At 42.7% G+C, this 27,597-nt stretch overlaps 1 protein-coding gene across 8 annotated transcripts in view; it reads right to left on the reverse strand.

Moving 5' to 3' along the window:
- LOC142373825 (SRC kinase signaling inhibitor 1-like) overlaps window positions 1–27,597 on the reverse strand; it is a 163,856-nt gene that overhangs the window by 123,742 nt on the left and 12,517 nt on the right. For 7 of the 8 annotated variants that reach the window (XR_012768581.1, XM_075457252.1, XM_075457254.1 and 4 more), the window contains exon 1: window positions 16,501–16,707. The exons of the other annotated variant lie outside the window; for it this stretch is intronic. Coding sequence is in view for 6 of the 7 variants with exons in the window: in XM_075457252.1 (XP_075313367.1) it covers window positions 16,501–16,672 (172 nt within the window). In the remaining variant the exon portion in view is untranslated. Of the gene's footprint in view, window positions 1–16,500; window positions 16,708–27,597 lie in introns of those variants that run through there. 8 annotated transcript variants of the gene reach the window in all.

The following is a 27,597-nucleotide window of genomic DNA, read 5'->3' on the forward strand; positions in this document are numbered from 1 at the left end:
GGAGAGAAAATAGGGCCAAGCGATTGTGAGGTCTGACTTTTTCCTGGAGAACGATTTTGTGATGCAAATATATTACTCTGTTGAACGCATATTGTTTTGAGAAGCAAAACGCTTTATTTTTTAAGCCCCAGCCAACTAGCCGGACTACCTTCATCAACACCAAAACGAGGCTGGAACTCTGCTCACAGGACGCAGCAGGGGGTAAGAAGATGTTCATAAATGATGTTGCTGATATGGGATGTCATACAGCTTCATGTCAAAAGAGGCGAACTGTCCCTTTAAAAAGGTAATACAATACAATACAATGCCAGGGGGTCACATTATGCAAAACAGTGATAAATTAGTTCATAAAAATGTTGTATAAAGTGCACAGCTCTCACGTTTGTGACATGTTCGTTTGTTTCCGTTTGCCTGGCTGTGTCGTCCTTCCAGTTCAAAGGTCGGACCACCGGTCCAATCAGCGACGATTCATGTCCCCATCCCTTCCCCCCCAGAAAATTATTTAAGTGTATCGAATCGTTGGCTGAATATCGTGTATCGTATCGTGAGATTAGTGTATCGCTCCAGCCCAAATCGCAGGTTGTGTAGACACAACAAGATTGTCTTGCACATGTACATAACACCACATACAGTGATCCCACCAGAGGAAGTTTAACGGTTCGATTCCCGTCGGCTCGTTAGCAGCCAGCGGTCCTTTATGAAGATGAAGGACTGAAACTTTCCCAGCATCCCGTTCATGTGCAGGCGGGGTGCGACTGCAGGATCAGAACGTTACACGAACAGACACCAGTAAACCTTCATGGGGAATAGAGTGAACCACGCAATTAACAAGACTAATGTGGTCTGAGGCCGTGTGAACCCAGAGGGAAATCCACTCAGCTGAGAGGGTGTGTGCTGCAGTGCGTCTCAGTGTGCAGATTTCTGAATTTCAGAGCGTACACCCTGATAATTACAGCCCAACTTCATCAGTTCTTAATGGTGGGGTAGGGGATCTTTTTCTGGAGCATTTTTTTTTACATATTGCTTGAAATACTCTTCACACCCCCATTGCAACCAATTAATTAAAAGTTTTGACACAAAAATGAAAAGTTTTAGTGGCCTCTAGAACGAACAATCCACGAAAAACACTATCCAATCATACTGAACGGACCGTGAACGATTATTGGATTCTGATGCGTCTATCAAACTGCAATCTGCTCCTCCCTCCCCCTCCTTCCCCCTGTGCACGTACCCTGCTCCGTGAACAAATTACGCGTCCAGAAGCTTGGCAGGAAGCTAAACTAGAGCCAGCTTGGCTAGCACCTAGCATTATTAAACGTATAGTTAGCATATACTAAATACTAAATACGGCAATGATCGATGCTTGCTGTCAGAACAGCGCTCGTACACATTCGTGCTCGTGAACAAGCATTGCGCGTTCATGTACTCTAGACGTGTGGCTTAGGGGGAAAAGTGAAGAAAAGGGTTGGGACTTTTGACCTGTGTATTTTCAAAATGCAGCTTCGCTGGACTCAAAATCCAGGATCTCCTACCCTACCTTTAAGTCTTAAAACACCATAAATCAGCTCAAATCCCTGAGCAGTTCCCACAGTAGCACACCACTCCAAGAGTAAACTGAGAAGTTTCAACCATCTCCACTTTACCATCTGAGATCCAGAGAATGATTCAGCTCAGTGCCTTTTCAGCTCCTTCCAGCATGGCTAATGGAGGCCGACGCAGTCAGACTGCAGTCGACTCCGGTCTGCCCTCGTTATCCCTGATCTCCGGCGTACTGTTCGTGTACCCCCCGTCTCCTCTGAGCCCCTCGCCGTGCGAGGCTGACAGCTCAGCGGGCTCCGAGCCAGAGCCGATACTAGTGTCGGTCAGCCTCCCTCTGGGGAGGAGGGCAAACGCACGATCACAACACTTAAACAGGAGGCCGAGCCCCGGTGGCTTCAAAGGTCATGTTCCTGCAGCACGGTGGCTGTTACACAGAAATATACAGCGTTAAACCAATCTGCTCCATATGGGCCTGGGACCTCTTTAGGTGTCCGGCACCGTTAAACCAGACACCTCCAGGATGCTCAGATGGAGGGGAATCTGGGGGGTGTCGAGGAACAAAATATGCAGGCTGGGCAACGATTACAATCTTTATTCTAATTAATCTGACCCCGATTAATCGCATTTGTACGCAGAATCCAAAAATGAATCCAAAAGTAGTGTATAGCTTTCAGCATTTAGCTTTATTTTAAATGTGCTGCCATATGAATGAAAGTGCCATAACATTTGTTGTGCAAACACACTTTTAACATCAGCATCTTTCTGTAGTTTTTATGTAGAAGCCTCGCTCCACTGTCTGTTTCCTTGAATGACTTGCTGCTATCAGTTGTGTGTTTTGCCTTTAAGTGATATTTTAGACTGGAACTACTACGCTGAGAAGACAATTCAACTTGGCAGAGTTTACAGATGACTTTGGTTCTGTCGACTCCGCCGTCTGGAAGAACTTTAAAATGAAAATGGCCGAGTAAAAGTTCCGTACCCTTCTCCATGTTTGGTGGATCCGCCGATTACTTTCTTTTCCTGTTCCACAGCAGACAGCAACAGACTTTTACAAAATAAAAGCCTGTGAGCAACAGACTTTTACAAAATAAAACCTGCGTTAATGCGCGATAAAATATTTATCGACGTTAAATAATTAAAGCATTAACGCGACAATAACGAGTTAACTCGCCCAGCCCTACAAAATATTACTATTTATTATTATTATTATAATAATAATAATATATTATTAACTCTGAAGTCGTCGCTGCGAATCAAAGCAAGTTGAGGATTAATGTTATGACTCCAGATCAGGGCCGGCTCTGGCATGGACCAGGGCCTGGGGCACCTTTTACTGTGGGGCTCCCCGACACGAGTCAGAATTTTCTTTATGTACCTTCTTAAATGATCTTAAATTATCTTAAAGGTGTCAAAGAGAAGAAAAATTAATCAGGTGCCCAGAAACTAAATAAGGATGCAAATAAAACTAACTAATTTATTCCATTTGATTTCTTTTCCCCCATTTAAAGAAGTTAATGTGGAAAATTAGGCAATCGGCCTATTTATCGCTTACTATTTTAGCATTTTTTTCCTGTTAGTCATAGGCTAGTGTAATATTTTTGTGGATCGCATGCTTGATAAGATCATCATATTCAACAATTAAAAGGCACATGTACATATAAGGAACTATTCTAGCATTTTATAAGGTCTGAATGTGTACGAAACTCTTGTAAAACTGCATTATTAAAATGACTTTATTTACCTTTCAGACACTATGAAGCTCAATAATGATGTCAGAAGTAATCTGCAGCATCATGCACACAGTTTCCTTTCTTTGCATTACTTTAGTTTGATGTTGTGCTTTATTTATAACCGTACGTTAATTATATTTTTGGCTTTAATGAGACAAAAGGGGGCGAGGCTCCTCTCAGCCTGCAGCTTCAACCGGCTCTAATGTTTCCCAGCAGAACTGTAATGAGATGATCAATATTAAGCACCTCCAAATGTCAGCGGCTTCCATGTTGTGGCTGATCTGTGTACAAGCTAATGAATACAGGACAATAGAGGCACCTCTGGGTACTAAACTCTTCTTCCCCGACAGCCGTTTGCAGCTGAATGAACACAGAGGATCCGTTCTGAAAGGTTAAAGTGCCTTTTTCTCTTTGCAGAGGCCTCAATGAGACGGGTATGTGGGAGTCAGACACATAGGCTGTGTTCGAAACCTCCTACTACATACTTCCATACTGATCGATCAGACAGTATGCAGAGCGTTTACCCACAATGCATTTCGCTCCTGCCCGGGCCGAAATCAGCCGGCCTGAAGCTGATTTCTCTTAAGCTCTAAACTCTGTAAGCTTTAGCAACATTTGAAACATTTTCAGGTGAGAAAGTAGTCGTTTAGATCCCCAACGTGTTGAAAACCTGACAAAATACCGGCTGTTTACAATTTTGTTCCCACGAATTCGGCGTTACTAAAGCTAGCCGCAGTGAGCAACACACTTCCTGTTATTTTCATAAAATAAAATACCCGTTGCCTTTTATCATAGGGAAAGCCATTACCATACAACTGGTGCTTTTGTTTTGAAAACAGGAAGTGAACCTACCCTCGTTGTAGCTAGCTTGAAACTGCCGTTTTGACAGCAAATGACGAGCGGCGACGTCACATTACGTTGCATCTTGGGTAGTTTGAGTATGAGTAGTGACCTCATGATGCATACCCAACATTTCGGAGAATCTAGTATGCATCCGGGAACTTCTCGCATACTCAAACTCACATACTAACTCAAAAAGTTAGTAGGAGTAGTAGGAGAAGTATGCGGTTTCGAACACAGCCTTAAAGATGCATTTATAAGTGAGTTATCCCACAGAATGACAGCATCAGTATCATATCAAAATCATCCAGTCACAACAAATAAAGACCAGTTATGGTGCAGCTACAGGTGGTGTAATTCTATACATTTTCCCATCCAAACCATCATTGTAACAGTCAATCTGTTGCTCTGAGCCACGGTCGACTCCGTGAAGCTGCATCTTTGTAAAGATGCTCTGTAATTACATCACCTGACCTCTCAGATCAGGTCAACAGCCGTTTGTTCTGATCCAAACAAATCCGACTGCAGAGAAGCCCGAGAACGCATCAACAGACTATAATTGGATGGAAAAGGACAGGAATGATTTTTCACTGTGAATTATTGTCTATCCAGCGTATATGATTGCCAATTTGAGGCTGTTAACACAGATTTTTATTTGTTTACTCAACTAGGATTAATTCATTTTTAAGCTCTATTTAACCACTTTTCATATAAAACTATGACACCAACAGGGCCCCGAGTACCAGAGTCATTTCTTTCATGCACAATTTTTAGAAACTAAATTAACCTTGAACCTTAAAAGATGAGCATCCGCACGCGTCAGGGTTTTATTTAAAAAGTTAAAGTCGAATTAAAGTGCTCTAAAATTTCTTCCAAACAAAGAAAACAATATTGTTCGACACTTAAATAATTTCAAGCTGCAGTATTCAACACGACAGACGTGGGAATTGAAAGCTAAGACTTGAAAGCTAAGACTTGAAAGCTAAGACTTGAAAGCTAAGACTTGGGACTTGAAAGCTAAGACTTGGGACTTACTTGAGACTTGAAAGCTAAGACTTGGGACAGACTTGGGACTTGACAGCTAAGACTTGGGACTTGAAAGCTAAGACTTGGGACTTACTTGAGACTTGAAAGCTAAGACTTGGGACTTGACAGCTAAGACTTGGGACTTGAAAGCTAAGACTTGGGACAGACTTGGGACTTGAAAGCTAAGACTTGGGACTTGAAAGCTAAGACTTGGGACAGACTTGGGACTTGAAAGCTAAGACTTGGGACTTACTTGAGACTTGAAAGCTAAGACTTGGGACTTACTTGAGACTTGAAAGCTAAGACTTGGGACTTACTTGAGACTTGAAAGCTAAGACTTGGGACTTGAAAGCTAAGACTTGAGACTTGAAAGCTAAGACTTGAGACTTGAAAGCTAAGACTTGGGACTTGAAAGCTAAGACTTGGGACTTGAAAGCTAAGACTTGGGACTTACTTGGGACTTGACAGCTAAGACTTGGGACTTGACAGCTAAGACTTGGGACTTGAAAGCTAAGACTTGGGACAGACTTGGGACTTGAAAGCTAAGACTTGGGACTTACTTGAGACTTGAAAGCTAAGACTTGGGACTTACTTGAGACTTGGAAACTAAGACTTGGGACTTGAAAGCTAAGACTTGGGACTTGAAAGCTAAGACTTGGGACTTGAAAGCTAAGACTTGGGACTTGACAGCTAAGACTTGGGACTTGACAGCTAAGACTTGGGACTTGACAGCTAAGACTTGGGACTTGACAGCTAAGACTTGGGACTTGAAAGCTAAGACTTGGGACTTGAAAGCTAAGACTTGGGACAGACTTGGGACTTGAAAGCTAAGACTTGGGACTTGAAAGCTAAGACTTGGGACTTACTTGAGACTTGAAAGCTAAGACTTGGGACTTACTTGAGACTTGAAAGCTAAGACTTGGGACTTACTTGAGACTTGGAAACTAAGACTTGGGACTTGAAAGCTAAGACTTGGGACTTGACAGCTAAGACTTGGGACAGACTTGGACTTGAAAGCTAAGACTTGGGACTTGAAAGCTAAGACTTGGGACTTGAAAGCTAAGACTTGGGACTTGAAAGCTAAGACTTGGGACTTGACAGCTAAGACTTGGGACAGACTTGGACTTGAAAGCTAAGACTTGGGACTTGAAAGCTAAGACTTGGGACTTGAAAGCTAAGACTTGGGACTTGAAAGCTAAGACTTGGGACTTGAAAGCTAAGACTTGGGACTTACTTGAGAGTTGAAAGCTAAGACTTGGGACTTACTTGAGACTTGAAAGCTAAGACTTGGGACTTGAAAGCTAAGACTTGGGACTTGACAGCTAAGACTTGGGACTTACTTGGGACTTGACAGCTAAGACTTGGGACTTGACAGCTAAGACTTGGGACTTGACAGCTAAGACTTGGGACTTGACAGCTAAGACTTGGGACTTGAAAGCTAAGACTTGGGACTTGAAAGCTAAGACTTGGGACTTACTTGAGACTTGAAAGCTAAGACTTGGGACTTGAAAGCTAAGACTTGGGACAGACTTGGGACTTGACAGCTAAGACTTGGGACTTGAAAGCTAAGACTTGGGACTTGAAAGCTAAGACTTGGGACTTGAAAGCTAAGACTTGGGACTTACTTGAGACTTGAAAGCTAAGACTTGGGACTTACTTGAGACTTGGAAACTAAGACTTGGGACTTGAAAGCTAAGACTTGGGACTTGAAAGCTAAGACTTGGGACTTGAAAGCTAAGACTTGGGACTTGAAAGCTAAGACTTGGGACAGACTTGGGACTTGAAAGCTAAGACTTGGGACTTGAAAGCTAAGACTTGGGACAGACTTGGGACTTGAAAGCTAAGACTTGGGACTTGAAAGCTAAGACTTGGGACTTACTTGAGACTTGAAAGCTAAGACTTGGGACTTACTTGAGACTTGAAAGCTAAGACTTGGGACTTACTTGAGACTTGAAAGCTAAGACTTGGGACTTACTTGAGACTTGGAAACTAAGACTTGGGACTTGAAAGCTAAGACTTGGGACTTGACAGCTAAGACTTGGGACAGACTTGGACTTGAAAGCTAAGACTTGGGACTTGAAAGCTAAGACTTGGGACTTGACAGCTAAGACTTGGGACTTACTTGAGAGTTGAAAGCTAAGACTTGGGACTTACTTGAGACTTGAAAGCTAAGACTTGGGACTTGAAAGCTAAGACTTGGGACTTACTTGGGACTTGACAGCTAAGACTTGGGACAGACTTGGGACTTGACAGCTAAGACTTGGGACAGACTTGGGACTTGACAGCTAAGACTTGGGACTTACTTGGGACTTGAAAGCTAAGACTTGGGACTTGAAAGCTAAGACTTGGGACTTGAAAGCTAAGACTTGGGACTTGAAAGCTAAGACTTGGGACTTACTTGAGACTTGAAAGCTAAGACTTGGGACTTACTTGAGACTTGAAAGCTAAGACTTGGGACTTACTTGAGACTTGGAAACTAAGACTTGGGACTTACTTGAGACTTGGAAACTAAGACTTGGGACTTGAAAGCTAAGACTTGGGACTTGAAAGCTAAGACTTGGGACTTGAAAGCTAAGACTTGGGACAGACTTGGGACTTGAAAGCTAAGACTTGGGACTTGAAAGCTAAGACTTGGGACTTACTTGAGACTTGAAAGCTAAGACTTGGGACTTACTTGAGACTTGAAAGCTAAGACTTGGGACTTGAAAGCTAAGACTTGGGACTTGACAGCTAAGACTTGGGACAGACTTGGACTTGAAAGCTAAGACTTGGGACTTGAAAGCTAAGACTTGGGACTTGACAGCTAAGACTTGGGACTTACTTGAGACTTGAAAGCTAAGACTTGGGACTTACTTGAGACTTGGAAACTAAGACTTGGGACTTGAAAGCTAAGACTTGGGACTTGACAGCTAAGACTTGGGACAGACTTGGACTTGAAAGCTAAGACTTGGGACTTGAAAGCTAAGACTTGGGACTTGAAAGCTAAGACTTGGGACTTACTTGAGAGTTGAAAGCTAAGACTTGGGACTTACTTGAGACTTGAAAGCTAAGACTTGGGACTTGAAAGCTAAGACTTGGGACTTACTTGGGACTTGAAAGCTAAGACTTGGGACAGACTTGGGACTTGACAGCTAAGACTTGGGACAGACTTGGGACTTGACAGCTAAGACTTGGGACTTACTTGGGACTTGAAAGCTAAGACTTGGGACTTGAAAGCTAAGACTTGGGACTTGAAAGCTAAGACTTGGGTTTTGAAAGCTAAGACTTGGGACTTACTTGAGACTTGAAAGCTAAGACTTGGGACTTGAAAGCTAAGACTTGGGACTTGAAAGCTAAGACTTGGGACAGACTTGGGACTTGACAGCTAAGACTTGGGACTTGACAGCTAAGACTTGGGACTTGAAAGCTAAGACTTGGGACTTGAAAGCTAAGACTTGGGACTTACTTGAGACTTGAAAGCTAAGACTTGGGACTTGAAAGCTAAGACTTGGGACAGACTTGGGACTTGACAGCTAAGACTTGGGACAGACTTGGGACTTGACAGCTAAGACTTGGGACAGACTTGGGACTTGAAAGCTAAGACTTGGGACAGACTTGGGACTTGAAAGCTAAGACTTGGGACAGACTTGGGACTTGAAAGCTAAGACTTGGGACTTGAAAGCTAAGACTTGGGACTTGAAAGCTAAGACTTGGGACTTGAAAGCTAAGACTTGGGACTTACTTGAGACTTGAAAGCTAAGACTTGGGACTTGAAAGCTAAGACTTGGGACAGACTTGGGACTTGACAGCTAAGACTTGGGACTTGACAGCTAAGACTTGGGACTTGAAAGCTAAGACTTGGGACTTGAAAGCTAAGACTTGGGACTTACTTGAGACTTGAAAGCTAAGACTTGGGACTTGAAAGCTAAGACTTGGGACAGACTTGGGACTTGACAGCTAAGACTTGGGACTTGACAGCTAAGACTTGGGACTTGAAAGCTAAGACTTGGGACTTGAAAGCTAAGACTTGGGACTTGAAAGCTAAGACTTGGGACTTACTTGAGACTTGAAAGCTAAGACTTGGGACTTACTTGAGACTTGGAAACTAAGACTTGGGACTTGAAAGCTAAGACTTGGGACTTGAAAGCTAAGACTTGGGACTTGACAGCTAAGACTTGGGACTTGACAGCTAAGACTTGGGACTTGAAAGCTAAGACTTGGGACTTACTTGGGACTTGAAAGCTAAGACTTGGGACAGACTTGGGACTTGACAGCTAAGACTTGGGACAGACTTGGGACTTGACAGCTAAGACTTGGGACTTACTTGGGACTTGAAAGCTAAGACTTGGGACTTGAAAGCTAAGACTTGGGACTTGAAAGCTAAGACTTGGGACAGACTTGGGACTTGACAGCTAAGACTTGGGACTTGAAAGCTAAGACTTGGGACAGACTTGGGACTTGAAAGCTAAGACTTGGGACTTGAAAGCTAAGACTTGGGACAGACTTGGGACTTGAAAGCTAAGACTTGGGACTTGAAAGCTAAGACTTGGGACTTGAAAGCTAAGACTTGGGACTTACTTGAGACTTGAAAGCTAAGACTTGGGACTTACTTGAGACTTGAAAGCTAAGACTTGGGACTTACTTGAGACTTGGAAACTAAGACTTGGGACTTGAAAGCTAAGACTTGGGACTTGACAGCTAAGACTTGGGACTTACTTGAGACTTGAAAGCTAAGACTTGGGACTTACTTGAGACTTGGAAACTAAGACTTGGGACTTGAAAGCTAAGACTTGGGACTTGACAGCTAAGACTTGGGACAGACTTGGACTTGAAAGCTAAGACTTGGGACTTGAAAGCTAAGACTTGGGACTTGAAAGCTAAGACTTGGGACTTGACAGCTAAGACTTGGGACTTACTTGAGAGTTGAAAGCTAAGACTTGGGACTTACTTGAGACTTGAAAGCTAAGACTTGGGACTTGAAAGCTAAGACTTGGGACTTACTTGGGACTTGAAAGCTAAGACTTGGGACAGACTTGGGACTTGACAGCTAAGACTTGGGACAGACTTGGGACTTGACAGCTAAGACTTGGGACAGACTTGGGACTTGACAGCTAAGACTTGGGACTTACTTGGGACTTGAAAGCTAAGACTTGGGACTTGAAAGCTAAGACTTGGGACTTGAAAGCTAAGACTTGGGACTTACTTGAGACTTGAAAGCTAAGACTTGGGACTTGAAAGCTAAGACTTGGGACTTGAAAGCTAAGACTTGGGACAGACTTGGGACTTGACAGCTAAGACTTGGGACTTACTTGGGACTTGAAAGCTAAGACTTGGGACTTGAAAGCTAAGACTTGGGACTTACTTGAGACTTGAAAGCTAAGACTTGGGACTTGAAAGCTAAGACTTGGGACTTGAAAGCTAAGACTTGGGACAGACTTGGGACTTGAAAGCTAAGACTTGGGACTTGAAAGCTAAGACTTGGGACTTGAAAGCTAAGACTTGGGACAGACTTGGGACTTGACAGCTAAGACTTGGGACTTGACAGCTAAGACTTGGGACTTGACAGCTAAGACTTGGGACTTGACAGCTAAGACTTGGGACTTGAAAGCTAAGACTTGGGACTTGACAGCTAAGACTTGGGACTTGAAAGCTAAGACTTGGGACTTGAAAGCTAAGACTTGGGACTTACTTGAGACTTGCACATGTCTGACTTGTACCCATCTCTGGTATCGGCAGATACTCAAAATCAAATGACTCGGCGGCAAAAAAAACCTGATCGGGACTTCCCTATCACACAGTATCACATGCACAATTAAGCCTGGTTCAACAATGCCACGGATAAACCTTAAAACATCTTCGGTATAAACCCGTGAACCGGTTTCCTCATTCAGTGACTGAAGCTCTGTAAGAGCAGCAATAACGACGGCCTCTGTGGAGCATCGTTCCTGCTGCTCTGTGCAAAGAGCCGCTCCAACACCGGGCCGATTCTCAGACCCAGAGAGCCAACAGCATTAGAAATGCACCACGTCTCGCTCAGCCAGCTGCAGGAACCGCAAACAAGGACGAGACAGAGAGAAAACACATCAAAGAATAATTAAACCCCTGTCAGACACGCCTGCCTGTACTCATTAGGTATTCTACATAAACGGCTGTAATGCCAACGGCCTTTATAATCCGTTAAGTGGTAACACCCAAAAAACTGGAGACTGCAGACCCTTGTTCGCGCCAGCATTTTTGGCGGGAAAATTCACTTTGCAGTAGTTCAGCGTCTCTGGGGGAGAAATGAAGGAGTGCAGACTGTGATTTTGTGCTATTAAAGCCACAAACTGAACATGTCAGATCTTCTGTCCTCAAACACAAAGCAGCTTCTCCTCAGAAAGCATGAAAACCAGCCTCACAGCCCTACAACGAGCAGTCTGACCTGGTCCTTCTGAGGCTAAAGGACTTCCAGAATCACAGCACCGATGGCTGATTGTACTCATCAAGTCTTTTAACAAGCGTAAACACGTAATTTTCTCTCTCTTTTTTTATAGAAAGAAGCAACATACAGAAAAACATAGAACAAACAGTTGGTCACCTCCACATTCCTACAGACATTATGGTGATGATACAAGTCGGTTCATACAGTAATGGCTCAATGAGCATCTCTTGTGGCCACAAAAACAATCCATTTTTTCCCAGTATTGCGAATACTTATCGATCCGTAGACTTAGCGAAAAGGTCATCCTTTTCCATATATTTGAATATTTAAAACATATTTGTCTCGCACCAGTAAATTGGGTGCAATATTGCAGAGATAGATTGTGGAAAAAGAGCAGTGAATTTCATCACCAAAAATATTTTGGATGACCCGCATGGTCTCTTGCCAGTATGGCTGAACAGCTGGGCAGCTCCAGAATATATGAAAATGGTCGGCTAGCTGTTCTCCACAGTTCCTCCAGCATAAACCTCTTACTGTCTCCCCTGTCTGCGCCCATTTTAAACTTAGGAGTTATGACATATCCGATCAGATTCCGCCAGCAGAAATCTCTCCAAAGACCAGGGCTGTGTTCGAAATCGCATACTTCTCCAACTACTCATACTAACTCAAAGAGTTAGTATGCGAGTTTGAGAAAGCGAGAAGTTCCCGGATGCATACTAGATTCTCCGAAATGTTGGGTCTGCATCATTGAGGTCACTACTCATACTCAAACTACCCAAGATGCAACGTAACGTGACGTCGTCGATCGTCATTTCCTGTCAAAACGGCAGTTTCAAGCTAGCTACAACGAGGGTAGGTTCACTTCCTGTTTTCAAAACAAAAGCACCAATTGTATGGTAATGGCTTTCCCTATGATAAAAGGCAACAGGTATTTTATTTTGTGAAAATAACAGGAAGTGCGTTGCTCACTGCGGCTAGCTTTAGTAGCGCCGATTCGTGGGAACAAAATTGTAAATAGCCGGTATTTTGTCAGGTTTTCAACACGTTGGGGATCTAAACGACTACTTTCTCGCCTGAAAATGTTTCAAATGTTGCTAAACTTTACAGAGTTTAGAGCTTAAGCGAAATCGGCTTCATGCCGGCTGATTTTGGCTCGGGCAGGAGCGAAATGCATTGTGGGTAAACACTCTGCATACTGTCTGATCGATGAGTATGTAGTATGGAAGTATGTAGCATGGAAGTATGTAGCATGCGGTTTCGAACACAGTCCAGAACTAGTGGAAGTTAACTGCACAGAGCATATATTCAACCACTCTTCTTCTGTGATGACAGTTCCAGATTCTTTTTCGCACCTTTATCTGTTGAGTGTTTCTTATTGGATCGAATACGGGAGTACAGTGTTGAAACCAGTTTCTTATTGTCCTTTATTTTTTTTATACATGTCAATGAATATGTTACTCAAGTTGGGCTCGTATTCCTCTGTTGATTTTTATCTCATCATTACAATAAGACCCGATTTGAAGATACCTAAAGAAATTCGATTTTTTTTCCAATCCATATGTAGTTCTCCCTTCAATGAAATTGAACAATAAGAAGTGATTCCCCTTCTATACCAATGTTTAAACCCTCCGGGGTCAAAAGCGACCCATCTCAGCTGTTTAGACCGTTTTTCAAGAAGTGGGTAAACACTTCATTTTTTATCCGAGGGGGACTCCATCATTGCAACAAAGAACCAAAACGTAACGCTTTCCAGTCTAGCATAGTTGTGACGTCGGTATTATAACCTCAAAAACTGCTAATTTAAATCTGAGCTCAGCGAACGGGAGCCTGTGAGCACAGAAGTGCTCCGTCCTCCTTTCACATCTGTAATCAATGAGCTTTTCCACGGCTTCAGATAATGGAGCATCAGAGCATGAGAAAAGCCTCTACTGTGCGACGTATGATCAATACTACAGAGTCGGCAGTCCTGCGAGTGGCCACATTACGCTTAAAAGGAGCCTTTTGATTCAGTCAGCTCCTGAAAATCACCCCTCATGCACAGCTGGAAGCAGTCTCACCGATAAGTTAGGTTAGATAGGTGGGCGGGCTATCTGGAACAGCTCAGCATCTCTGACATAAGAGAATCATTCATTTTTAGTAGGGCTGGGCAACGATTCAAATGTTTAATCTAATTAATCGCATGATTTCCCTGATTAATCATGATTAATCACATTTGTACACAAATTCCAAAAATGAATCCAAAAGTAGTGTATAGCTTTTAGCATTTAGCTTTATTTTAAATGTGCTGCCATATAACATTTGTTGTGCAAACACACTTTTAACATCAGCATTTTTGCTGATGCATTTTTTCACAGGCTTTTATTATTGTAAAAGTCCGCTGCTCACAGGCTTTTATTTTGTAAAAGTCTGCTGCTCACAGGCTTTTATTCTGTAAAAGTCTGCTGCTGTCTGCTGTGGAACCGGAAAAGAAAGTAATCGGCGGATCCACCAAACATGGAGAAGGGTACGGAACTTTTACTCGGCCGTTTTCATTTTAAAGTTCTTCCAGACGGCGGAGTCGACAGAACCAAAGTCATCTGTAAACACTGCCAAGTTGAATTGTCTTCTCAGCGTAGTAGTTCCAGTCTAAAATATCACTTAAAGGCAAAACACACAACTGATAGCAGCAAGTCATTCAAGGAAACAGACAGTGGAGCGAGGCTTCTACATAAAAACTACAGAAAGATGCTGATGTTAAAAGTGTGTTTGCACAACAAATGTTATGGCACTTTCATTCATATGGCAGCACATTTAAAATAAAGCTAAATGCTAAAAGCTATACACTACTTTTGAATTCATTTTTGGATTTTGCGTACAAATGCGATTAATCGTGATTAATCAGGGAAATTATGAGATTAATTAGATTAAAGGTTTTAATCGTTGCCCAGCCCTAGTTTTTAAATGTCCACACTGTACTCACTGATGCCCGTCCTGTCTGAGGAAGGTGCTTCATAAATACACTTTACTCCTGATTGCAGTCTAAGCTTAATGCAATGAGTCGGACTGAATCGGCTCATGTTTCATCTTAAAGAATAATATTCTCTTCCCCCTGACAGGATGATGGGGAGATGCTCGCTCTGCTGGCCCTCAAACCTCCCAGTGACGATTCTCCATCATCAACAGTTGTTATATGAGCACAAAAAGGCTTCAATCCCAACACGAAAGGATCATTACTGTTGATTTTAAGGCTTCATCAGACCTCTGGGATTAGTTTCTGAGCCTCAGCTGTTCTGTAAGCGCCCCATCAAAGAAACGAGGAGCGAAGCACCAGCAATGACTCACATTAAAATCTTATTCACTTTGCCTTTGCTCTCCAGGCAGGACGGCTTCACTGGAAAAAAAAGAAATAAATCAAAGTCTTACCAAGTATATTTGTCTAATTTCTAGTCAAAATATCTCATAACACTTAATATAAGACACAACTGCCTAACAAGTTCTATTTCAGCCAGATATAGGGACTTGTTTGAAGACAATACATCTGGAATATCGTTTAAATGAAAAAGTCTTGAAAACAAATTGTTTTGAGTCACACATCATATGAAACAAGCTTTTTTTTTACATTAGAAGAGCTTTTTAAGCTAATTCCAAGATCACTTTTATCTCAAATGTCCTAAATATCACATCTTATTTCAAGAAATCTTGACAAGCAGATTTTCACTAGTTCCATTGGCAGATTTTTTTTTGCTTATTTCAAGCAAAAATGTCTTGTATTTGTTGTTTTTCTTGCTTATTTTTGGAGGGGCATTTTTTCCAGTGTTCATTCCAAAATATTCCACAACACAGAAAGGCCCCTGCAGCGCTGAGATGTGAGACCCAGAATCCAACCGGCATCAAACTGAATTCTGAAACATTCTGACTCACCAGATCCAGCAGAATAAAGACCAGAAACAGAGAGCCACATCCACTCCCAGAAGCTTTAAAAGCGACTGGGCGTCGGAGGTGTTTCTCTCGAGAGGCTCGATGCTCAAACTTTACACACTTTAAAGCAGGAACGGGTCTCTCAGATGCAGCCTGAGATAGCACTGAAAGCACGTGTCGCCTGCAGGCAGCAGGCCAATCCTGTGACAAATACAAATTAATTTCACAAGACTGAATAATCCGTTTGCTTGCCCATTTGCATTTCAAGCAACTGCAGCATGTCCCCGAGCACGATGGGAATGTATGATTATTAATACGGCCCTCCTGAGAGGCGATGGGAGAGTTGGAAGGTGCTAAACGCTTCTGATCAGGGAAGTCTTTACAGATAGTTTCCTACACATCACAGAAACAAAGTTGAGCCCAGGTTGGCTTTCCTTGCCTTATAGGGCAGAAAATAAAGTACAGAATTGTACCTTTAGGGGTACGATGGCTCGTCACTGGGGCAGTACCCTTAGAAGGTATAGTTTTGTACCCTTATACTGGAGTAGCCTAACACAGACTGTCTATTGTACCCCAGCATGTAGAAAAAAAAAAAAAAAAAAAAGGTACATATATGCACCTTTTACCACTTGAGTGAATATATATACCTTTTGGACCCTCAAAAAATTTACATATATGCACCTTTTACCACTTGAGTACATATAGGTACCTTTAGGTCCAATAATTATCCCTAGGGGGTACATAAGTATAGATTGTACCTTTCATTGCCCTACATGACACTGCTGCATGGCTTTTCTGTTCCCTCTCGGTCCGCTCTCTCCCCCCTCCTCTCCCATTTCCTCCCCTCTGGTTCCCCTCTTTCCCTGCTATCTTTGCTTTGGTTCTCTTGGGGCTGTGCGAGGAAGCCGGATAATCTCGGTGCACGCTGCCTGCAGAGAGTGAGCGGCCGGATCACCAAAGCGACAACTCAAGAATCTGCTGGTGCAGAATGTGGCAGTTTGAGCGGGAACGAGTGAACGAGAGGAGTGAAAGGACGAGTTAAAGGAAGGAAGGAAGGATGAAGCGTACCTGGCTGGCGGTCCTGTGCAGGTGGGTGTCCCCCTCTGGCCGAGACTCTACATGGCAGTGATGTGTTTGTGTCTGCACACCGGTGTGTGATGGAGCAGAGAAGGAGAGTGAGTGCTGCTGAGGAGGATTGGAGGCAGGGAACTCGGTGTGTGCTAAGACAGAGCCTGAGCATCTCCCTCCCTCTCTGCGAGTATAATCCCTTCAACGGTCTACGGGGACGAGCTGAAAACCAACCGGCTCTATCTCTCCCTCCACTTCCCCTCTTGTTCTGTGTATCTCAGCTTTGCACATGAGCCCCGAGCTGAATTACTCAGCCCCTGCCTCCACCTTGCAGCAGACAGAAGCCAGAACTGCAGAAAGCTGCCGTGCCCTTAATGACTGCTACAACTATATGAACGCCTTTTACGGCGCCGCTGTGCCCGTTAGTGTCGCAGTGACTCCTGACTGTCATCAGAACACGCGTGTTCACGGCACGCACGAGCACATGATAACACGCTCCGTGTTCTGAGTCGGGCTCGTTTGTGATGGGCTTCGTCTGCATTTGAAGTTTTGTGTACTCGTTTTCAGACGGGCTTCAAGCTGCAACTATGCAAATGTTGTCAGTGACTCAGACAATCCCTCATCCCATCTGTAAGAGTCTGGCAGCACACCTCAGCAGGCTGGATGCTGCGCGTGTGAGAAGACGGAGAGATCTGCCAACAGTCGTTATGTAATAAACCTTTCATGACTAAATCCTACACTGTACTCCAACCGTTATTTCACAGCCGTCAGAACAACTACATCAAAATTAGCTCGTTTTAAAACTATGTCAAGTCAGAATGCATTCAGGCAACTTATTTTAGCCCTCAAAAAGGAAATCAAGCAGGACGAACGGTGCTGAACACGCTAAAAACACGTATGAACCTGTGCTGGCGTTTGCGGGTTTTGGGGCACATTCCCTGGAAATGTGCAAATCAAATCAAATTTATTTGTAGCACATTTCATGTACAAAACAATTCAAAGTGCTTTGCATAAAATAAAAGCATTGCAGCAGGGAGTGGAAGAAGCATTAAAAATACATAAAAGAATATAAAGAGAAACAAATAAAACTAGAAAGCTGCAAGCAGCTGCATGCGGGACCGAGATGTGCGTACGTTGGGGCATGCGCTGGACGCCGTAGTCGCGCAGCTCCGCCCACACGCACGATACCCTCTGCGTATGTACGAGGTGGTCAGCGTGGACGTGTGTGCCAAGTTTCATGACTTTGCGATGATTATAAGGCTTTCAAACCACAAACGCCATCACACGATTTTCACCACCTGGCCACGGCCTTTAAGTTTTGAAAATGTTTCTCCATGATTTTTTCCCCCCTAGCTTAAGAGTAACCTGGCCAAGTTTGAAGCTTGTAGCATTAAATCTGTAGGAGGAGTTCGATCAAATGCGAGGTGTGGAAAAAAAAGAAGACGTTTCCAACCACCAGCAGGTGGCGCTATAGGTGGATGTCACTATGATAATGTGTGCTAGTTCAGGCTGGTTCCAGCATTCACCGTATGAAGTTTGGGACAGATTGAATAATGTATGTGGGAGTTATAAGCAACTTCATTTTTTGTGGCGAGTGACAGTGAGTCTTCCAACTTTGAGGCGTCGCCACGGCCACGCCCTTTAACTTTTGAAAAAGTTTCCCCATAATTTTTCCCCCCCATGTCTTAAGAGTAACCTGGCCAAGTTTGAAGTCTGTAGCATTAAATCTGTAGGACAAGTTCGACCATATGCAAGGCGTGGAATCGGTCAAAAATGGCACAAAAACGCACTTTCCATCCAAAATGGCCGCCTTCCTGTGGGCGTGGGACCATGGAGGCATGAGACTTTTTTGTGCATCTGGGCATGATGAATGAGTGTACCCAATTTTGTCATCGCACGCGAAACTAACCCCAATGTGGGGGCCATTTCCAAGCATCGTAGGGGGCGCTACAGAGTCAATGAGCGACTCCCAAAAATATAAAGTTTAGATTCTTTCATGTCGTCGACTGGCAGGTGGCGCTCACAAAATTTGCAGTTTCACTGCTCGGCCCCTAATAATTTAAATGAATTTAAAAACAAGCAACAGTCCAGATAAATTAAAAGATACCTGGGATACGAGTTCGAGTCGCTTTGGATAAAAGCGTCTGCAAAATGCATAAAACAAAGTTAATAAAGTCACTTCAGTGTATATGCTCAACACCCCAGAAAAAAAAGCTAATAATCATCATGTTAGTCCAACTAAAATAGGATCAAATTTAGCTGCTCAAGGCCAGGTCAGGGGTCAAATCAAGACTCAAATGGGGCGAGGCGTGCCATCTTTTTGTAAATCCACCAATTATACAGCTGAATCGCGGTTAAAAGTATAAAAAAAATATAGCGATTTAAAATCAGCCGATCAGGACTAAAACGCTCCGTCGCTCTGCTCTAATAAAACCCTGATTTCATAACCACAAAAATCATCATTCCAGTGACTTTAAGGCAACATCTGTGAAGGGAATTCAGCCGCTGCAACGTGCACGATGATCTCCCAAAGATGAAGAATGTCGAACATCCGCGGACAGCTTCAGTCAATAATTCAGTTCTGCTTGGTTTGCATGGAAACCGTTTCCAGGACGATGGTCCAGTTAAAAGAACACTTTGTTCTAGAAGCTCGAAACTGGTTCTCGCAGAAGCCCAAAATTCAATGGAAAAATCGATTGAAAAGCACTTAACGAGCTTCAAAATTAGTTTTGAAAATGCCATAAAAGCTGTTTTTTTAAACAGGACCTTGATAAAAAATGACATGGCTGTCTACAGCAGACCTGTCTTAGGAATGTTGGGCCTCGCAGAGGGTTTGTTGATAGGTAGTAGATTGGCAGCCATCAAAATTTCTTCAGAAATTTTCTAGAACAAAAAGTGTTGTAGAATTGTAACTGAAGCTCGACTCAACTGTGCACGCGGCCATGCAATAAGGAGAACGATCTTTGTTCAAGTTATTCTCTTAATATTGTAAACCAAAATGGCCATGCTAAACCAAACATGCTAACGTTAATGCTACATGTTCTACAAAGTGCTGCATGAATCAGAACTTTGAAACGGGGACGTTTAAAAAGAATCTAAAACCTCCAACCTTGAACTTTTAAGCTGTAATGACTCTGCACACCACACGTTCGGCTTCACTGGAACACAACATCCGTCTCTGATGGGACTTCCTCTCATTGGTCCAGTGAGCGCGCCCTGATGCAAACTGATAAATTCACACTAATCTCCAATTATACTGAGGAAGGATGCAAATATAACCTTTAATTCTAACAGATACCCCCGACCTTGAGCCAAAAAAGGATGTTATGCCTGGGATGCATTTAACCCTCATACCTGATTTAAAACAACTTAATTTCTGAAAGGGGACATTTTTGTCCCCAAATAATCCTGAACTGTGTGTGTGTCATAGTCTAATGCTGTAGTCATTATAATGGATGTCTATGGGAGCCTTTTCTGTAAACTGCCATTGCAGAAAAACTAAAAAGCTGATAAAACTGATGTTGTAGCTCATCAATGACATATCCCAGACCTAATAATCCCCCATAGAATATTTCACTTTGCATTGCATACATTGAAAATACAGCAGTTTTTGTGTGTGTGTTTTAACAGAAATTGGTGTTTACCTCATATACACTGGTATTTAAAGGGTTAATTTTTTGAAAATAATTGAAAACTTGGTGGTTATGATCAAAACTGAAGTGGAAGAAAAGATTTATGAAAAAAAAAAGTGGAAAAACATAATTATATGATGTTGTTAGGTCATTTTAAAAGGGGGACAAAAATGTCCCTTTTCAGAAATGAAGGAGTTTTTTTTCTACACAATGAAAAATTGCATTGTATATGATGTGTTTGAAATTCCAAAAAATAGTCAAAAATGCACAACTGGACCAAATAGGATGAGTATCACTATTTCCAGTGTGAAATTACAGAAGAAAGTACACCCCAAGTGGACAAAAATGTCCCCCATCAGGGATCAGGGTTAAATCTCTGGTGTTTTATGTGTTCTCTGTGATTTACGGCACAAACTGACTGTAATCAGACTTTTTTTTTTTTTTTTTTCCCCCTTTCAGGCTGTCAAAGCTACACCCATACAAACGTGCGTGTCTATATCATGTTTCTGTGCATGTGTACACAGGTTTCCTCTTCCTCTGTGGCTAAAATGGGAATCGGGAGTGTTTGAGTGGGCACAGAGTATTTCCCCTCCCACTCGGCCCACTGCCGCTACGATGCAGCAACACGACGAGCCGCTCGCTTCCCTGCGACGGCTGAGGGGGAAAGTAGAGCCCGGCGGATTATGAGTGTGTCAGATTGGCAGAATGTATTAGCATCACACTGATCACAGTCACATTTCCCCTCACTGGTCAATTATCAAGATAGATGGCTCGAACAGATAATAGCCCGCAACGGTGCCTGGACCCATTTTCTGCTTGGTGGACAGAGCAGAATGAAGGGGGGACAGAGAGGGAAAAATAAGCACAAGTGATGTTGTGATAGAAAGAGAATGCTACTTTCAGCACGGCTAAAATCAGATGGAGTAGACGGGGATAGAAGGAGGGGAGAGGCATAAATAAGAGACTTTTTGGATCCAGGCTGGGGACCCGAGTGGCAGAAATATGGAGGAGGAGGCACACTTGTCATCCCAATGAAATCATTCTGCTGATGAAAGCCAGAACTGCACAGAGGAGACGTTTGGATCTGTGCGAGACACGGACCGAAAAACAGTGATTACTATAGGCTTCTTTTCCCTCATGCTCACAAATAAACACATTAAAACAGGAAGTAATCCAAAAATAATGTTAATCAAGCACAGAGTGCTACTGAAAATATACCAATTAATATCCTGTCTGAGTTCCCTGGATGATCTCTCATACACACACACACACACATATATATATATATATATATATATATATATATATATATATATATAAAAATAACAGGTAAAGAGGCAGACGTCCATGACATGGATTTATTAACAGAACCGAACAGTGATAGGAAGGTGGCGGCCATTTTGTTCCAGCTGAAGCACATCAAACATGTGAAAAATGAACCGCTTCCTTATGATCCTCTGTGGTTTCAAACTATTATCAGTCTGAAACAGAACTCAGACACTTTAAAAAGGTGTGAAATCAAGTCAAACTGACCTGAAATGAGCAGAAATTTCAGTGTTCAGAATCACGACAGAAGATAATTGAGAGATTTACACTGGAAAAAAAAAAAAATCAAAGTCTTACCAAGTATATTTGTCTTATTTCTAGTCAAAATATCTCATTACACTTAATATAAGACACAACTGTCTAACAAGTACTATTTCAGCCAGATATAGGGACTTGTTTGAAGACAATACATCTGGAATATCTTGTTAAGTGAAAAAGTTTTGAAAACAAATTGTTTTGAGTCACATATCTTATGAAACAAGCTTTTTTTTTTTTTACATTTGAAGAGGTTTTTAAGCTAATTTCAAGATCACTTTTAACACAAAAGTCCCAAATATCACATTTTATTTTAAGAAATCTTGACAAGCCGATTTTCACTAGTTCCATTGGCAGATTTTGTTGCTTATTTCAAGCAAAAATGTCTTTTATTTGTTGTTTTTTTACTTATTTTTGGAGGGGCATTTTTTCCAGTGTGGCGTTAAAAGCTCACAAAAATCTCAAGCTACCGTAAAGTAAACCTCAGTCCCAGAGCGCTCAAAGGCAGTTTCAGGCCCAGATATCTAGTGTTACTTTAAGATGAGACTGCCAAACAGGAAGTGTTGAAGCCTGCTGAACATGCAGGAACGGTTCGTTATGACACCAAAGGAGCCGTCTCAATAATAAAAAGGAATTCTGGGAGATGGCAAAGGGCAAAAAGACAATCTGCAGCCATGAAAGGGAGGCCTGGTTAGCACCAACGTTAAAAGGTTATTACATTAATCAATTTGGAACGTGGTCAAAGAACGATTTAGACGCTGCAAACATCAAAAATTCTATTTCTGGTGACACAACTAATACGATGAACCGTGTTAGCCATTCTGCAGCATCAAGGAACACGGCCAACTCAAATAAGTCATCAGAAAGCCGGCGAGTTCCTGTCAACTCCTTTTTTTGCACAGGAAAAATCTACGGCCACATTCACAGCCAAGGACCGACTGACTTTCCCATCAGAGGGAACCTTGGGGCTAAATTAAAAGGTTCATAAATAAAAGCCAGGCGGGCAGCCATATGATTTGTGGACCGGTGCTGCGGTACTCAGGAGAGCCACCAAGACTCTGGTGCTGACTAACTGCAGCTTTTTAAAATAATTACAGAATTCAGGCTACTTCTTACCATATCCAGTTATCTGTTCATTTGAAGATGCACTGAACTGTCAGAGTCATAATCAAATGCCCAAAAGTGCCCATTTCCAAGTCTCCTCTACTTATATCACCTCAGCCAATGTTTGCCAAACTGCTTCAAAGAATAAAACAATAACTAATGCATCAGTAAAATAGGAAGAAAAAGAGCCACGAAGCTAACTGCTCAACAGTTGGAGCAGATTTAATATAAACATTTAAGCCGTTTATTTAAGTGAGGTTGAGTTTGTCCGTTTAAAAGTAAACAAAGTGTGCAAAGCTAAAAACAATCTTATGACTTCATTGTTGTGAGGAATTTCCACCAGGTGCATGATGGGAAATAATCTTACTTGCAAATAGTGAGCCTGCAGGATCTGAAGTGTGCGACTAAAAACTCGGGTTTTAGGTTTTTTAAAAACCTTTTTCCAAAGTTGACCAATGGCCGGAAGGCTTCTGGGTTAGGTTTAGGAGAAAAGAAAGAGTTTGGGAGGCAGAGCCTTCAGTTATCAGGCCCCTCTCTGTGGAACCAGCTGCCAGTTTGGGAGGCAGAGCCTTCAGTTATCAGGCCCCTCTCTGTGGAACCAGCTGCCAGTTTGGGAGACAGAGCCTTCAGTTATCAGGCCCCTCTCTGTGGAACCAGCTGCCAGTTTGGGAGGCGGAGCCTTCAGTTATCAGGCCCCTCTCTGTGGAACCAGCTGCCAGTTTGGGAGGCGGAGCCTTCAGTTATCAGGCCCCTCTCTGTGGAACCAGCTGCCAGTTTGGGAGGCAGAGCCTTCAGTTATCAGGCCCCTCTCTGCGGAACCAGCTGCCAGTTTGGGAGGCAGAGCCTTCAGTTATCAGGCCCCTCTCTGTGGAACCAGCTGCCAGTTTGGCTTCAGGAAGCAGACACCCTCTCTACCTTTAAGATCAGGCTTAAAACTTTCCTTTTTGATAAAGCTCATAGTTAGAGATGGCTCAGGTGACCCTGAAACATCCCATAGTCACAGCCCGTCCTGACTGAAAGCGAGCGAAACTGACGCGAAACGACAACGAAATGTCGCGAGGGCGTCCTCATATGCAGCGAGTGATTCTATTGGTTCACTTGAAACAGTTTTTTGGCGATTACCGCCCTTCTGTTCAGATCTTTGTGGTACGGCTGTTTGGGGTCATAAACCATTGGGCGCTGTTCCACGGTAAAGATCAGCTTCTCCTCGTCCGTTATTCCCTGAGTGATGCTAACCTGTTGCTAACTAGCTTGTCAACAGGACTGGCCTGGTGTTACGGTGTTTGATGTCCCCTCTTTTCTGTCCTCTCAGCCCCCGGCTGGGCCAGGCAGATGGACGCCCTTCCTGGTTCTGGTTCTGATGGAGGTTTCTTCCTGTTAAAAGGGAGTTTTTTTTCTCTCCACAGTCGCCTTGTGCACGCTCAGGACTGGAGATTGGACCGAAGAGAAGTCTGATGATCTGTTGCATTGGCTCTGTATGAATGAATTGGACTAATTTTGAATTTAATTCATTGGATTTGATTATGATTACAATGAATTGGACTCTAATTGGGCTGTATTATTGAAGTGCATTGAGATGACATTTATTGTAATTTGGTGCTTTATAAATAAAACTGAATTCAATTGAAATAAGAAAATAAACAATATTAAAGCATTATTTTATCATCATTCCAGGTATTATCTGAGCTTTAGTTATAATCAGTCTACAAACGTTGTTTGAAACTAGTGTTTCACATTAAAAACAATACATTGCAACACTGGGAAATCTTCTGTACAATATTTGAGCTTCAGGTTGCCAAACTGTCAGAATCTCATAGCGGCCCACGCTTAGCCACAGGTATCGCAGAGCAATTATTTGGAACAGTCTCGCTTCTGAAAAAGCTCAGAAAAGAAACTCTTTCTTTAGGAAGAAACCTTTAAAAAGTCAGGAAATAAAGCACCCGAGAGGTGAGCCACTGTGGGGCGGATGCTTGTGCTTTCTACATTTAAATAGGCCGACTTAGCATCTAATAAAGCACAACAAGAGTCTCTCAGTGGCAGTGAAAGCCCTGAACAAGCAACAAGATGTCTGAAAGCATCGCTTCAAGCAGCTTCCTCCTCTGATGAAACCTCAGACATCCCGCCGCTGAGGGACAGACTTCCAACAGATTTACCCTTCAGTATCTCGTCGGGATGCAAATGATCTAAAGTTAATGTTTAATGAAGCCAAACTACTTGATTTGTTCAACCAACACAAAAGTCGACTTTCCTTGTCAGCATAAATATTTCAGAGGCTGGCACCGAGGAACGAGAGCGTTTCTTCTTTTCTGCCAACAAAGTTATTCTTATTATCGGATAGAAAGTTTAAGAAAGAGAACCTTCGACTGCAGAGCTTCATATCCTCGCATGAGAAACTTTCTGCAACGATTCCATCATTTCTTCATCTTCTGTGTTCAGATATTTCCAGACTACAGAAGCTTTCCATCCGACAGGCGGATATCAGACGGACCCTCCTGTTAAATCAGCGAATGAGGAGCTCGTTCAGTGTTTGCTGTGTTTGCTTTCAGAGGACACGTGCTGAGGCAGTCCTGCCAGATTCAGACATGAGCAGACGCAGATCTGAGCTGTCGTACGACACGAAGAAACATACAAACAAGCAGGCTCAGAGTAGCCTGGCTCTCACGCAGACCCTTCGTGCTTCGTGCATCTTCGTTACACTTCGTGAGCTCGCACGAGGGTCTGGGCGCGCCTTGTTGAGCCCGAAGCCTTCGGTTACCCCATAACCGGGCCAATCATAATCGTGGGGCGGGGTGTTAACAGGTATGACGTAGCATCCGGCGCGACAACGAACACAGTCAAACCAGAGAGTCTCTATTATAAGGAGAGGGAAAACTGGCGGCTATTTCCGGGTGGTACTGCACTCTAGGGGCGCCAACGAAGCAGTGCAGAGCACGCCGAACTCTATGGTGATACTATGAGATCCACCTTAGATGCAGCCATTGCTTTGGATATACTTTTTTTATATTTTTTCATTTTAATTTTCCTAAAGGCAGGATAAATTATCCTTTCAAACGGCACTTGGTTTGATTTTTTAGACTCACTAGATTTGTTTAAAATACACATTTATTGTCAGTATTGCATCCCGAGTGACGTCACGCATGTGGCATCACTTTACGGCATGGTCAGTCCTAGCGCTGAGCTAGCAGAGAGGTGTTAGCTCAAATAGTTACAGATTTCAGCACAGCCCTTTCGCATACTCTCTGACTAGCCTCTGGTTTAGCTTTGGTTGTTGTTAGCGGCACCAGGTTAGCACTCTGGCACAGTGGACGAGTGCCGTAAAGCAGCCGGTCGTAATCAGCCGTGCGTTCTTCAGATTCCGTTAGCTAGATGCTAGCGGATACTGACTCGCAAATGCCAGACCTGTAAGAAAACAGAAAGCTGTAACTCCCAGGTTATTGTACTTTCGATATAAATCTACATCCCTCTGTCAGAAATCACAGTATTATTTTCAGGTTTCAGCCGCTAGCGGGGACATTTTTTGAGTTATTAGCGCCAGCCCTATGGAAAATGGTCATTCTGCACTCGCTCGCCAGCGCCCCCAGAGAAAATCAACTGAACTGCAGCCAAATTTTTTATAATGGGGCGAATAGGAAGTGGAACGCTGTCTGTAAAAGGGCTGTGGTCAAACACAGCCATTGCCGGACGATCCTACTTTGCTCGCTGCTGTTGTGTTTTGTTTATTTTCCACCACAGACCGAGAGACAGGTCGCGCTCCAACGTGTCACGTCCGCTTTCGATATGATTGGTCGAAGTAGTACGTGACACACACATTGAATTCTCCAATCAGGTTCGAGAGGTATTTGAATACAACCCCCGCCTACTCACAGCAGAGAACAGCTAGGCAACCGACAAAATTCCAGATGGATGAGAAACATCCATCTGCGTGAGAACCAGGTTAGGCTCAGAGTGGCAATCTGGGAAAAAAATCTAAGTTTTACCAAGTATATTTGTCTCATTTCTAGTCAAAATATCTCATTACACTTAATATAAGACACAACTGCCTAACAAGTACTATTTCAGCCAGATATAGGGACTTGTTTGAAGACAATACATCTGGAATATCTTGTTAAGTGAAAAAGTCTTGAAAACAAATTGTTTCGAGTCACATTTCATATGAAACAAGCTTTTTTTTTTACATTTGATGAGGTTTTTAAGCTAATTTCAAGATCACTTTTATCTCAAAAGTCCCAAATATCACATCTTATTTACAGGAACATCAGGACAAGGACGAGCAGATTCAAAAACAGCTTTCTCCCTAAAGCCATAACCAGTCTAAATTCTGACACACTGTTCATCCCTTTGGAGAATCCCTATTCATGTGCAATATTCAAACTATGGCCAAACACTGTTGTGTGCAATATGTCCATATACTTGAACCTACTAACACCTTATTTTATTTATTACCGTAAAAAACTGTGCATCTTACACCCTTCCCTTTTTTACATTACTATATATTTGCACTGTCTTTGCACTGTTTTTGGTGGCTTTAAATTTCGTTGTACCATGTATAATAACAAAGGCATTCTGATTCTGATAAATGAAAAAGTCTTGAAAACAAATCGTTTTGAGTCGCATATCATATGAAACAAGCTTTTTTTTTACATTTTAAGAGGTTTTTAAGCTAATTTCAAGATCACTTTTATCTCAAAAGTCCTAAAAATCACATTTTATTTCAAGAAATCTTGACAAGCCGATTTTCACTAGTTCCATTGGCAGATTATTTTGCTTATTTCAAGCAAAA

The sequence above is a fragment of the Odontesthes bonariensis genome, chromosome 23 (assembly GCF_027942865.1).
Source record: "Odontesthes bonariensis isolate fOdoBon6 chromosome 23, fOdoBon6.hap1, whole genome shotgun sequence".
In the NCBI taxonomy this organism is placed as follows: domain Eukaryota; kingdom Metazoa; phylum Chordata; class Actinopteri; order Atheriniformes; family Atherinopsidae; genus Odontesthes; species Odontesthes bonariensis.